This window comes from Phaethon lepturus, unplaced genomic scaffold (genome assembly GCF_000687285.1).
Source record: "Phaethon lepturus isolate BGI_N335 unplaced genomic scaffold, ASM68728v1 scaffold41877, whole genome shotgun sequence".
Lineage (NCBI taxonomy): Eukaryota > Metazoa > Chordata > Aves > Phaethontiformes > Phaethontidae > Phaethon > Phaethon lepturus.
In genome coordinates, this window is record NW_010551980.1 from 29,837 (window position 1) to 44,767 (window position 14,931).

At 43.9% G+C, this 14,931-nt stretch overlaps 1 protein-coding gene across 1 annotated transcript in view; it reads right to left on the reverse strand.

The window, feature by feature from the left end:
• CREB3L2 (cAMP responsive element binding protein 3-like 2) overlaps positions 1-14,931 on the reverse strand; it is a gene marked incomplete at its 5' end in the record, with an annotated part of 35,524 nt that overhangs the window by 16,842 nt on the left and 3,751 nt on the right. Inside the window, 2 exons of the mRNA XM_010291085.1 lie at positions 846-933; positions 2,509-2,675. Coding sequence (XP_010289387.1) covers positions 846-933; positions 2,509-2,675 — 255 coding nt within the window. The remainder of the gene's footprint in view (positions 1-845; positions 934-2,508; positions 2,676-14,931) is intronic.

The window sequence follows — 14,931 nt, forward strand, 5'->3', positions numbered from 1 at the left end:
GAGCTTTTTTTTTGTCTAGCATCTTAACTCTAGTAGTTGCCAGAAGATACACATTTGAAAAACAGTAAGGCCCTTAATCCCACAAATTAAGCAATCGAATCTATGCCCTGGGTTGATATATAGCCTCCGATTTTACACCTACTATATCACTTGATTCTCTCCCTAGAGCAGTTCTACTTACCTATACGAATAAATTCACAAACAGAATAACAAGTGTTCCTAAGTGGGATGCAGTTATCTGCTCAAATTTCAGCCCAAGTATTTGTCTCTCTCAAACATATTATGTGCCACAAATCTGTGTTTAACTTTCAGGGTAGGGATCATTGCTCCTCACTCCTTATTTATAGAGTAGCACAAAGGGATCATGGTGGTTCTTAAAAACTCTACTAAAAATAATATGCTACAACAGATGCACCTAACTTTTAATTTAATATAAACTCATATCCTTGCTTTTGCATCAGAGGATAAACCAGTGAAGTTTCCGCTTACGTTCTTCATGCTTTCCATGCCTTAGTTAAATTCAAATTGGTTTCTCTTATAGCCTAAATAATCCTGTACTTTAAGGCTTCAAGCTCCCTCCAGCAACTGTACAATCGTTAATACACTACAGACAAAAAAGGGATCATTTTCTTTGTGATGAGCAAGGCAAAAAAAAAGAAAAAGCACATAGAGGGTCAGAGAGAGGCTAGCTCTTCAGCAGCCTGAGTTGAATCCCTAGAAGGCAACAGCTTCAGCCTAAAGATTAACATGGAGAAGGAGGAAGCCAAATATTTAACCAGAGTAAAGTATGTTCATTGTGCATTCTGGTCATCTTCCCTTACATTTTGGGTTGGTAACTAACAGACCTTCCTTAGAAGAGAGGTTCAGGAACTGATCCACTTCATGGGGCTCCAATTTAATCTCTGGAAGAACTTTCTGGCTCAGTGGTTTCATCTAGAAAAGAGAAATGAACAGCCTGAAAACCCAAAGCACACATCTTAAACATCTTAATAGAAGTATACAAGGATGACTTCTCCATAAATGGAGAGGTTTTCCTCTCCTCCTGCTCTGCTACAGGCAAAGCTTTAACTGCTTCACACAGTTTCCTAAACCAGGCTACAGAGAATACTGCCCTGACTACTCCCACTGTGGCTTTTCTTACTCCTATATTTAGCCAAATAAAAGATTATGCCTCAGAGATGACATTTCAGACTGAAAGCTAGCATGCAACCCACTCAAATTACTTCTCTTAGCAACAGAGCTGCCGCTAGGATTTGCCGGACTGCACAGTCTGTTTCAGCAGAGACAGAAACACTCCTGGCAGTGGGGGAGAGCCTGTTCAAGACAGTTGTCATCTAGGAGCAAAAGCAAGTGCCAGTCACTGAGCACCAGATTATCAAACCTAAATTCATTTCACAGTGGGGAGGCACAGGAAAAGATACACTCACAGCTGACTGAAGTTTGGAAGACATGTGGCTTGCCCTGTTGACAGGGTTGGGGCACCAGGCTGCCAAGCTGTTGCCCAGCGTCTGCCTGAACGCTCAGTCCCAGGCTTGAGGAAGTCAGTCTGGCACATCAGTGTGCTCACTGCAGCCAAAATCTCTCTCAATAACCTGTGTAGCTAATCCATGCAACAGTAATGAGCCACCAGCTAGTCCCAGTATACTCTTTGCAAATCACGGTATCCCAAGCTACAGCAGGACTACATACTGGGGACAGCACATTCAGACTAGAAAAGGATTATGGGAAACTTGTGTTTAATTTTTTTCAATTTCTCATAGATTTCTGATCCATACCTAAATGGAAACATTTATTTTCAGCATCTACTAACTCCACCTGGCCTGCACTGACATTGCACCCTGGGGACTGAGGACAGTCATGCTTCTTCCTCCACTGACAGGGGACTCTGGTGAGCCATTAGCTGCCGCAGTTCATTCTACTTAACCACAGCCAAACTAAGCCCTTGTGAATGCCCACCGGCTGCTCCAGCTGTGGTCAGAAAGGCATCACAAACGCTCCTTACAAGGCAGGTTGGTGTGGAAGCAGCAGCAGTTTGAAATGTCAAAGCTTCGTAGATCTGACAAAAGTGACTTATCAGGCAAACAGGGAAACTCTTCGGTCTTTTCGAACACAGAGTCTTGCTCTGATTAGAGGAAGGCACAGCAGCACTAAAGCAAGTTATTAAGGAAGACACTTAGCTTATCACAGGCTTGATAGGGCAAATGAGTTAGCCAATTCAGGTGGGACTGCTTCATTAGAAACTGTTTAAATATTTTTAAAAATGCATGAGCCCCAGGCTTTGGGACTAGCATAGAAGAGAAAGCTAAGACCTGAAGATGCAGGCAAGTGGTTTGAAACACAAGCTCCTACAGCAGTAGTGGGACACCAGCAAACATTAAAAAACATTAAGGCAGACTGCACTGTGCACCATGAACCGACAACCTTTAGCACCAAGGAGGCTGGCATGCCGAGTCTTAGGAGAATCTGTAGCTAATTGTGCAGAGACGAGAACAGAAAGTCTGCATGTACCAGGGCATCCGTCTGTAGGTCAGGTTGTTCCCCCTCCAGCGACGTGGACGTGACAGTGAGACTGACTGAGGGAGCAAGGCAAGATGTCTCGCACAACACTGGCTCAGTCTTTATTGCTGCTGGAGTCAGCTCTGTACCCAGACACCATTCCTCATTTTCCAGGTCACCTGCCAGGGAAGGAAATTGGACACCACACATTTAGGTCAGAGACAGTAGGACTACAAATGAAAATAATGTCACCTTTCCTCCAGAGAAGGGAAACAAACACAGAAGGCATTTCAGTCTATCAACAAAACTCTGCCCTTACTATTCAGCTCTCAGTCAATGCAGACAACCATGCCATTTCAGGATTGTAACCTAATCCTAGCCCCAGGATACAGAGAGGAGCAGCGAGGAAAGACACAGAGCACTAATCACTGTACATTGCCAAAAGCTGCTAACACATAGCAGAACAAGACTAAACAAGCCATTGGGTAAAGCAGCCAGGAGCCATGTCCTACACATGCTAATGCCTGCTGACTCAGTTTTATTCCTCCTTGTACAGATAGCGTGTAGCCAGACTTCTGCTCCTTCTACTGCTTGCAATCATTAAATAGTGGGAGCGGTGATATTATATTTTCAAGAACAAAGAATTTTTCACACTCTCAACTTCAAAAATTTTACCCCAAGGATTCATTTAGTAAGTATAAAAGAGGATAAAGGCTTTGATGATTTCACAGGAGCACCAGTGCTATGGTCATCAAGCTAATTTCCTCCCCAAAGCCTCTGGAAGTCATAGCACAGGATGCATATTTTGACTGGCGGCAATGAAAGGTGCATCACATGTTGGCAGAATTGCTCGCTAGCCCCACTTACTGCAAGCTCACTAATCAGGATAAAGCCATGCAACTTTTCACTGGACAAAGCTGCAAGGTTTGCCTTGCACTGTCAAGAACTGGAAGAAAGTCGGCATGGTAAGTTGGTAGCTCGCCATTTCTATTCATGAGGCAGCCACTGTTTGGCTTTCTGAAAAGGGACTTATTCTCCCCAGGTCTCAAGTATGATAGAAGATCAAGAACTTGGAAGGGCTCAACCCTTCAAATAATTCCACATAGCTATTAACAACCCCACTTAAAAAAAAAAAATCAAATGCATTTTTGGCAGTTGCGATTTTGCCTTAAAAAAATTCCCATTCGTTCAGTCATATAAGTTCTTTTCTCTTGCAGGAGAGTACCCTACACCAGCTGTACTGCATCCCGATAGCGTACAGCGCAGTCCTCTGCCAAAACTGGTCAATAGTTGTAAGAAGCATGTCCATTAAATCAAGCAGCTGTAATCTGAGGCCAAAAATATGTAAGAGAAGAGTGTTGACCTTTCTTTCAAAGCTTTCTCCTGCCTTCATACAGAGCATTTATTGCACACACAGAATAGGAGCAGAGAGCAAGCACATATACAGTACGGCTAGTAAACATCAACAGAGCTTCGAATGAACTGCATGCTGCATCAGCAGGGAGGCAGCCAGGGTGCTGTGGCTGTGCCACCAGCAGTCTGCAAGGCTGCCACAAGACCCTTGCACATCTGAACGAATCAGGCTGGTGAGATGTCAACAGAGTTCAGCTGCAAACAGGTAACAAAAATAAGAACGGGCTTATGGCTTCTGTGCTGCTCTCTGTCCTTGCTATTAAGACCACACACGCATATGGCACACACAGGCACTGGGCAGAAGCTGGGTGCCTGGAAGGAGGAAGAAGTTTGTACATCTCCAGTGCTAGTAATTACTTTGTGGTGGGACCCGACCTCCACTGCTGGCAAGGAAGGAGGTAATTTGAGTAAAGACACACCAAGGAATTAAAAATGAAAAATACGTATCCCGTAATCAGAAGCTCGAGAACAGCGAGCACAGCTCTGCCAAGAGAAGTAACTACAGCGAAGGCTAAACACAGTATTTAAGTTTCTGGAGAGCATACTTGCAAAGCTTTCTGGGAAGCACAGGAATACAAAAATAGAAGTATTTATGAAAAAAAGAGGTAGCATTGTCTAAATATTAACTCAGGAGAGAACACTGCTCTCTTTCAACCTTCCCTGTGCCTCTCTGCTCACAAACATGAGAGCGCAGCTCCCTCCCTGCTGACTGCAATGAAATATTCAGTGGATCTGTGGACTCCCTCTAACTTGCTGTATGTGGATCATTCAGATAAGAGTTTTAAAGTGGTCCCTCTACCTGGAAATCCAGAATTCCTTGGCAAATGCAACTTTCAAATGCTTGTCTGGATAACTTCTGCCAAAACTTCCCCCACATCATGTTGTGCAGAGCCTCCGCTTGCTGCCTCTCGCACCTCTGGGTCGAGCTATACCATAGCAGTGCTATCGTCTGTAATCTACTTTAGAATCCCTTTGGGAAGGAAGGCTACATATAAATGAGAGCTATCAGTGAAGCAAGTAATGAGCCCTGAACCTTCTGAGATTTGTATCATCATGCAAGTTGAAGACAAATCTAGCCACGGGTGCCCGGCAAAACAGGGCACGTCCTCTAAGGCTGCACTTCGTGATGTTTATCACCTCTAATCCCCAGACTCATCACAAGGATTCAGCTGCTGTAAGACAGCAAGACATGCTGGCCTTCAGCCAGTCATTTTACTCCTCTGGAACCTGACTTTGCTGATTAACATGACATCCCTGCCATCACCACTTAGATCCGCACAAACTGCTCAGAGTTATTCTAGGCTTTAAAGCCAGTCTCACCAGTTTGTAGGGTTACAGATGGATTTCAGCGACAGCAACACGCTGCATTTAACACCGAGATAACTTTGAAGAACCGCATCTAAGACTTTTTTGAGACTGATTCTTATGATGCATGGTGACAGCTGTCATTCCAGATGAACAACCCTGTGAAAGGAAGGGACAGAGCAACACACCGGTCGAATCCCACCTTCATACTGCCCTTGCCCCGCTTCTTCCAAGACCTTCACGATCATGGTCAGTGTTGTGCAACAAGTTACTTTCTTTTGACACATTCCAGCTTCTGAAGCCACCAACGATCTCTCCTCTGCTCCAGGAGAGCTGCAAGGACATCTCCCACTCTCCTTTCTCCTCTTCCTGAGCACAGCAGGTTGATGTTATCTGAAAATCATTCTTAGTTTATTCTTGTAATAGCCCCTTAGCATCTTAGCCTACCCTGCCAAGCCTAGCAACATAAAGTGGCAGCCCTTCTCCCAAAGCCCTTGAGAATGTTGCACAAAACCAGAAAAATTAAGCAGGTTGCAGAATACTGGTCATACTGAAAGGCACGGCACACCCTCCAAGACAAGAGTATTTCTGATGGAGGGGTATGGAGAACCATGAGAGAGGTTTCATGGAATAATGAGAATATGCAAGAGGGTCCACATGAAATGTCAAATTGAAAGGACAACGGAGGCTGGCTCAATGGACCCACTGGAGGAAAAGGGAGGTGACTTCTCCAAATCAAGCAAGACATGCTGTGAAAAGAATAGATGACTGGTATCAAGAAACTGAAGGTGAGTGTTTATATTTATATTTTACATGATCCAGGAGGTACACTTGAACTCTTGAGACAGAGTCCAAACCAGAAGGCTGAGAAAATGATCTTCTTAACAGTATTCTAGACAGATATGAACAGGGCAACACTGCATTGCTAAGGTGAGACAAATACACTGCACGTCATTCAGACATAGAGAGGAGAAAGCCTAAACAAGAGATCTAGCTACCCAAACATCTAGGAAAATCCACATCCTAAAGACGGTCACTGTTTTGGCTGTTGAAAATCCCTTCTCATGCTGCAGAACACTGACTCCAAAGTTCACTGCTGAGCAAGTGATACTGGCTGTCAGTCCCTTTTCCCAGCTGAAATTTCCTGTGAACTTCAGAGCTCTACTGTGCAATGACTGTTTAGATGAGAATTGCCTTTCACCTATCCTTTCATAAGTCCATGGATGCTAGGCATTTTGGCACATGAAATACGTCATTTAAGGAGTCTATAGAGTACTTAGCATGATCCCAGGTAATGCTTCTATGTGCAATACGCTAGCACTGTTAAATTCTACATACAGACTATGTTAAATGAACATTAAGGTTGCAAAGCACCCAGGTATTAAGACATACCTATGAAGGTTTAATTCAGTATACTTTTGCACATTATATGCACCTAACAACAGGAACGTTTTAATAATGTGATCAAAGAATTTCTCTACAAAACCCACGCCTTCCCCAACAAGCAGAATGCATGGCACTCCCCTAACTGAGGAGCTATTCCATGTTCTGTTATTCTCATTGTCTCATGCACAGCCTCATCTCTCCTTTGCCAAATACAATTCAAACTGTGTTCCCACAAAGCTGTTTAATTCCCTCCTAGGGAAATGCTTCACCAATCTGAATTAATTTCCACAGCAGTCCTGAAAATTCAAGTGAACCATGGAGAGATTAAGTCCAAAAAGTATCTAGTAATTTAAAACGGCCAACCAGAGACAACTGGAATTGGATTTTTCAGCTGATTTAGCACCATTACTATACTTTATCAAAATACAGTATGCGTTGAGTTTTCGTGTGTGGCTGTGAGCATCTACAACTTCTGCAAGTTAAACGTCAGAGTTTCAAATCAAGCATCCAAAAACGCCATTCATCATGACAACCCAGGGCTTGTGACACATGCATTTAAGATCTTATCTTCTGTGTCCAAGACTAAAAATACATTTCTTTGGAAAGCTTTTGTGTCCTGCTTCTGTCATCAACCTTGTCCCACTTGTCCTGCAGACTCTTGTTTAGCACGCATCTTCCACTTTTTTTTTTTTTTTTAAAGGCAGGAGCCTTTCAAAGCAGCAAAGTAAGTTCAATCAGTGTACCGAGCAATGTTCTCACTGATAGGAAAAACTTTAAACATGTCCTCTTCTTTCCCAGCTGCACTCATTGCCAAGCCCATCTTGGTCCCAGATAAGACATGCAATGTATTTTAAGATGCTATTTATGTGATAATGCAAGAGAGGAAGCTCAAAATGGGATGTAACTCCCTCAGTACTGTAAGTGTAAGCACTGCACATCATGAATGTGTACAGCAAGGTGTCCAAGTAGCAAACAAACTCTTTCTGTCCTCTGTCTTTATTTCAGAGGCCCTGATCCTGCCCCAGGTTCCATCATCTGCAGTTAAGAGAGGCAATGCTAATAGAATCTACTCAGCATACCAGAAGTGGATTTTCCCTTTTCACTTTCCTTTCTCCAGATCACTACACCCAAAAGGGAAAAGGCTATGAAACGTTTTGCACAATGCAAGCTTAAGATCTTTAAAGTCCATTGTGAAGACTGAGTTACGCACAAGTGCTTGGCTTTGGGTGCACAACACACCCAAGTCAACTTCTCTCTGTGCTGCACACCACACACATTATGATGATAGTTTTCAACAGAAATGGATTTGAGCGCTCCTTTAGGCATCACAGCTGTAGCAATAATCAGTATGTGTGATTTAGGCATACATGAAAAACACACAACGAGGAAAGGCTATGTTCGTACACAGCAGAATTAATATATACTACCTCTGCGTTTGTTAAAAAACAATTTTTAATATATCTGTATGTATATATAGATATAACAAAAATTAAACACAGTCTCTTAACAATGCCAAGTGCTGCTTTCTAGGATACTCATGTTTCTCTGAAGAACTGCAACATTTTGCTTCTTTCCTTGTTCTACATAATATTATGGGAAGGCAGAGTAGGAAAAGTGGAAAATAAGGTAAAAAATGCTTACCTCAACTGTATAGGTTTTTTTTTAATGTTGGAGCTCCCAGCAAGTTTTGCTCTAGTTTTTTAAATTATTTCTATCCAACTAATTCTTCAATCTTGTCCAACATACCACCTCCTTTCCTAAGAAAAAGTAAATCTTCTCTACCATTGACTAAATTTCACCCTCTGTGATAGATGTACAGAGGAACAGAGCTTACAAAATAACTAAAAAGTTCTCCCTTGGTCCCCACATTCATTTCAGCACTATTAAAGAGTTTAACAGAGACAATTTTTGCATGGATAACCACGTTGCATCAGTGAGTTGCTGTGTATTTTTAAATAAATTAAATTAGAGATGCACTCTGTATCTCTCTCATCCCTCTCAAGTACAGAGAATGCAAGTATTCAGAGAAACAGTATGATTTTCACCTTTTTTTTCCCCTGCAGTAAAAAGGAAGACAGCCCTACTAGGTAAACAAACCCACATGAGGGGTGTACCACTGAACCTAATCTTGAAGGGGGAAAAAAACCCCACATGACAACATTACCACCATGACAGATCATAATCCCACAGAAAAGAGATGCATGCACTGCATGTCATTTGAAAGAATCCTGCAAGTAAGACCTGTAGAAGCATCAAGGGATGTTCTTATAAGGAGAATGAAGAGGCAGCTTTCACCTCCTGAAGTTCACTGTCGAAGCAACAGATAAAACAGCTAGAGAAAAACAAAACCGGGAACTTAAGGAGACCAGAACAGACTACTCATCAAAGTGCTTTGCACAGGTATCAGAAGAGACATCTCTGGACAGCGTAATGCAAGACGATCCCTAATGAGTCAAACTGTTCTCTGTTGGTTTGTTCAGCCAAGCATATTTAAATAACCCCTTCTTCAGCTGTGTCATGGATTTGAGTAAAAGGGCTTCAACTAATTCCTTCTGGTCCATGACAGACCTTGCGCTGCCATCATGAACCACAGGACTTGAATGCACAGCCCGCGTGGCTTCTGCACAGCTCTGTGCCATGGACAACAGTATGCAGTCTCAGACCAGGCTCATCACATGTTAATAAGACACTTTGACTCAGATGACACTTAAACTTGCACCAAGGGTCCACATTTGCAAAGCCGTACCTTGGACAAGCGTTCGGTCCTTGCCTGGATCCTACCTCTGAGGTTGCCACCGCTGTACAGCTAGCAGCAGGATCCAAGGGTGCTCGCTAGCTCTACACCACAGAAATACAGCTGCAAACTGGGAGCTGGCTAACGGCAAGGAGAAAACACCTCCTGGAAGAGGCTCACAACTTGTTTGTGAGGGAAACAGCCGCTTGCTGTCTGTTGGCAGAAACACCCCACCATGAACCTGAAAGGGCCTCTGCTGATGCACGGATTCTGGGCATGCTGCAGGACATGCCCCTCGCAGGGAAGTTCAGCATCCCCAGCTCCGCAGTCTGAGCCTTTCCAGCCTCCCAAAGGCAATTTGGACCTTTCTGGAGGAATAACAGCTTCCTTGTCTTCCCCCTGGGCTTGCACCGTCCCTGGTGCCCACCTCTGGGTTCACCTAACACCCCCCTGGCAGACACAACCCCGTTTATCACGCCTGCAATGCTGAACTCCAACGCCACTGCTGCCACCCCCCCCTCCGTGAGGTGAGAGCCCACATTCATCGACAAACAGTTTCTCTTACAGATTTTCCAGATGGCATTTCCCCCTCCTAGTGTGCACACACTCCCACCACAAATAATGAAACCGAAGCCCTCGAAACAGCCTCGACAAAGGAGATACTGTTTGAGTACCGAACATTGGGGTCCTTTTTAAAGTGCCAGGAAGGGAAAATTAAACAAACAGGCAAAGATGAGCGGCAGTTATACATAGTAATCACAACGCACAGAAGTAGCCGTTCTCCTAACAAAGGATCGTCAGTCATACCTGCATCCCCCTCTTCTAGCAGCACGGAGTCCATCTAAAACCCACAGATTATTCGTATCGCTATCAAAGTTATTAAGATAGAAACAAGGACACATTGTTCCTCCCATACCTAAACAACCAGGGTCAATACCGTCTTTTCTGTGGAGAATTTGACAGTTTTCAATCAGAATCGTCTTGTCACGTAAAACCAGCCAGGAGATGTCTCAGGGTCACAGGTTCTGCTTTAACCTCTCTTCAGCCTAAGATTTTACACAAGCATAGCTGTCAGCTGGGATACAGTCCATGTTGTTTTTAATTATTTTGCCTAGGGGTAGAAACATGTTATTTTTATAGCATCACCCTTTATATATATGGGAGTGAGGCACAGACTGAGGTAGTAGATTTATAGCCTTAACGCTTGATACTATTAAATGTTCTACAAAAGATTATGTAAGGCTTTTTGTTTTGTTTTTAAGATACGTGAAAATTATCCACAGAAGCACTGTGTTCAAATAAAAGTTCTCTCTCACCCTTCTGAATTTTTCTTCCTACATGGATATTGCGAAGACATATCCATATTACAGCAGCATTCAGGCTTTGATGCGCATTAAAAGGACTCTATGCTTGCAGCAAATAAGTGAGCATTGACTCCCAGTGCAACACTAAAACAGCTAAAAGAGAATGAGGTCACTGGTTTCAGAAACAGCAGGACTGGAAGTGGGAGGAGTATTCCCCTAATATTCATCATTAGGGAAACTACCTCTGGGAAATCAGCTCCTGTGGTCACTTTACACAGTTTTGAAAAGGAACTGCAAATGTTCATTTGTTTAGAAGGGAACCGCAAGAATAGCTCAATGTCCAGAAGACATCCCATATAGGAAAACGCCAAAGAAGCGCAGTTCATTTAAGCTGTATCCAAGCAGAAATTCAGAGGCAACTTAATCATAGCCTACAAACACCTGGGAAGAGAGGTTTCTGTGAGCAGACTGTTCTTTACTCCAGCAGAGAAAAAGGCAATAAAGAGATCTCATATGTGGAACTGGAAGCTAAAGCAGGTCTGACTGCAAATAAAGTTGTCAATTATTAACAGTAAATATTAAGGCACCACCAAAATGCCTACCTGCAAATCAAAACTGACGTGTTTCAGACACACTGCTGCCCAAGTAGAAGTTACAGGCTTGATTCAGAGTGACCTACTGAGACTTTGGACCTTGGACATATAAAAGTTCAAAAGTCTTCTCATCCTTCAAAACTGCAGATGCTTACAAGGACTCACTGCTACCCTTCCCCATAAAAATCATTCAAATACAGCTATCACCACCAAATGGCTTCCTCCCCATTTCTTAAACAAACACACAAAAATAAAAAACCCTCACAAGAAAAAGAGTTGCATTGGAATGCACTCGCAAAAATTATGAGTATGGCTTTGACAGCATCTTTTCAAAACACAAGTGAATTTCTTTGTCCGGTTCCATTTTCTTTAAAGTCAGGGCAGCGGAGGTTCTATTTTCATTGTTCACATTTCATTGGTTCAGTATTTGGAGAGAAACAGACAGAAGCAGGACAATGCATCTCTCTCTATATATAGCCTACATAAAAAAGTAAGAAAAGGATATGTTATATAACCTACCACACAAAATAAATATATGACGACTTATATATACACCACATATACACATATATATTATCAGTGTATATATGTATGGATACATATAAAATGTATGAAGACCACCCTGAGCCCCAAGTCCACAGGTGCATCTACATGAAGAGACAGCACATGACATTTGTTACTGCTTGTGGACTCCATATACATAAGCAAGCATTTTCCTGTACAAAGCGCTGCTGGAGATGAGGGCTGGATTTATAGTTGAAGGGCTATTTGCACTGGAGAAGTGGGAGCCATATAGAATGATTTTGGGGGTTTTGTTTGTTTTGGGTTTCTTGTTTGTTTGTTTGTTTCCTTTTCAAACCCTGTAGGGAGATGGGAGTTGAAGTTTAAAAAGAAAATTTAAGTTTTAAAAGCACATTACAGGAAAACATAACCTCAGCAGTAAAAAACCCAGTAACAATACAGGTTATATTCTGGGGCCAGCCCCAGCTTTGGCACAGCTAAGCATAAAATAGAAACATATAATTTCTGCAATCACTCTGTCAAACCTTTAGCCAAGGCAAGCTGCTTCAAATCCAAAAGTAACTTCAAAGCATTCCTGAGAAGGAAAGCATGAACAGGAAAGGCAGGTGGGGACTAAGACTAGTCTCAAAAGCAGAGCCCTCGGGGGACGGGGAAAGGAACGCGCCCAGCCACCTGGCCACAATTTGGGGAGAGAAACCATACAAATAACTAGTCGGCTGCCCGCTCTCTCTGCCCTGCCAGGCTCACAAAGTAAAAACCACACACAAAAACCAAATACACGCCCACCACAAACCATCCCCCACCACTTGAGCTGATCCCAGAGCATGAAGAGCCCCACGCAGATGCTGCAGCCTCTGTCTCCGCGTTCCTGCTGCGTATCAGCCCCTCAGTATTACTTGTGCTTGGTTCTTGCCAATGGATCTCACAAATCCAAAACAGGAGGCAGCCACTATCCTAAAGTTTGTGCCTACAGCTGACAAGATGAAGCATGGGAGGGCAGGGAAGGACCCTACACTGGCATCTCAAGACACACAGGAGACTAACCATAGTCCCTGCTGAAACTTGGGTCTTGCCTTGCTCCTGTCTGTCTGACCCACAGCCCTCCCTTTCCAAAAGGCTGCAGAGCCTGGAAAGTTGCAGACAGACATGCACCAACCATAACAGAAAATAAAGCTTTTTCCCCCAACCATTTACAACTGCCAGAAGTGAATCTGTGCCCCAAAAGGCCTTGATGCAGAGCAATAGGTCTCTGTTATCCACCAGCCCTATTCTCAGCCTCCCCTCCCAGCTTCTTCGTTTCCTTCCAGGAAGCATTTTCCACTTCACAACTGCCCACTGTGCTTCTCCACAGCTACTCTGCAGTTGTCTCAAAAACCCCACATCTTACAACTAGAAAGCAGAAACCTGCTGTAAGAGAGGCAGCAGCTACATGGGATGCAGCCTCCTTTTTCGTGTTACAGCCTGGAGCCCTCCCCAGGCCAGATGCCTTATTCACCAGTTCAGGCAAGCAAAAGTTCATGGTCAGCCAGCTATGAGCAAGCAGGTCAGGCCTACAAATCTCTCTCTCTAGTATCTTTAGTCTTAGAAGTTTATGCAAAATTGAATATAATAGATTCTCAGGGCGGGGGGGACACAAAATAACTAAATGCCAGATGTCTTGCACACATCTGCTTTAAAACAGTTAACTCTTGCCAATGCTTTCATAACCTGGAGATTTAGCGACCGACAATTTCAGAGATGCACACTAGCAACAAGCTGCGAGTATTCAGAAAAGTTCTTCTGCACAAAGCTGGGGAAATAGCCTCAATACAGTGAAGTCAGAAGAGCAAATAACTGGGGAAAACCAGTGTTGGGATGTTGATCTTACGGACACTTAAACATGTTCTCACCTTGAGGTCAACAGGACAGAAGAGTTAAGCCCAGGCTTATGAGTTTACCAGGTTTTACACTTTTAGCACTTTTTAAAAAAAAATTTATATAAGATTTACAATTACATGAATAGGTCAATTTAGCGATTGTAGAAATTGTGGTAATGGCCAGGTAGGGGCCCACGAGAACGGCTCATGGCAGAAGTTAATTGTTCCCCTGCAACAGTGGGCAAGAAGGTGCTTATAGAGTGTCGTGGTTTAACCCCAACCAGCAACCAAGCACCATGCAGCCGCTTGCTCACTCCCCACGGTAGGACGGGGGAGAGAATCAGAAGAGTAAAAGTGAGGAAACTCATGGTTCGAGATGAAGACAGTTTAATAAGTAAAGCAAAAGCCACACACGCAAGCAAAGCAAAACAAGGAATTCATTCACTGCTTCCCATCAGCAGGCAGGTTTTCAGCCATCTCGAGGAAAGCAGGGCTCCATCATGCGTAATGGTTTCTTGGGAAGACAGATGCCATAACTCCGAACGTCCCTTCTCCCTTTTTCTTTGTCCCAGCTTTATATACTGAGCATGACGTCGTATGGTAGGGAATATCTCTTTGGCCAGCCTGGGTCAGCTGTCCCAGCTGTGTCCCCTCCCAGCTCCCCGTGCACCCCCAGCCCTCTCGCTGGCAGGCCAGCATGAGAAGTTGGACTGTCCTTGACTGCTTAGCAACAACTGAAAACATCAGCACCTTATCAACATTTTCTCATCCCAAATCCAAAACACAGCCTCACACTAGCTTCTGTGAAGAAAATTAACTCTATCCTGGCTGAAACCAGGACATGGAGTCAGAGCGATCATTCACTCCACTGTAACCGCTGAAAGGAAACATTGAACAACATTTTCAGTAAGGTTGTCAGAGACTTGGCGGGGAAAAAACAAAAGACGGAAATAGACACTGAAGGCTTAAACTTGCCTTGAAGATCATGTGCCTAACAAGACAGGCCTTTTTTTCAGCCTCCCTGTACTCTGGGGCTCTGGGACCCTGCGCTTGTGAATACATAGATGAAAAGCGCTGCAGATGTTGGGTGCCAGATGGAGACGACTCCCAGAATCCCATTCCCTCCTCCAGCAGGCTGGCACAGACTGAAGGAGGAGGACAGAAAGGCAGGTAGCGGGAGCAACACGACGTTGGGCCAGCCTGGTGGCACCACACTGGCCCCAGCACCGCGGGGCTGGGACCAACGGCCAAGATCTCCCTGTGCCCACACCGACGGCAGGACCCTGCCCCAGGACGGGCCACACACCCCCAACTGCCATTCC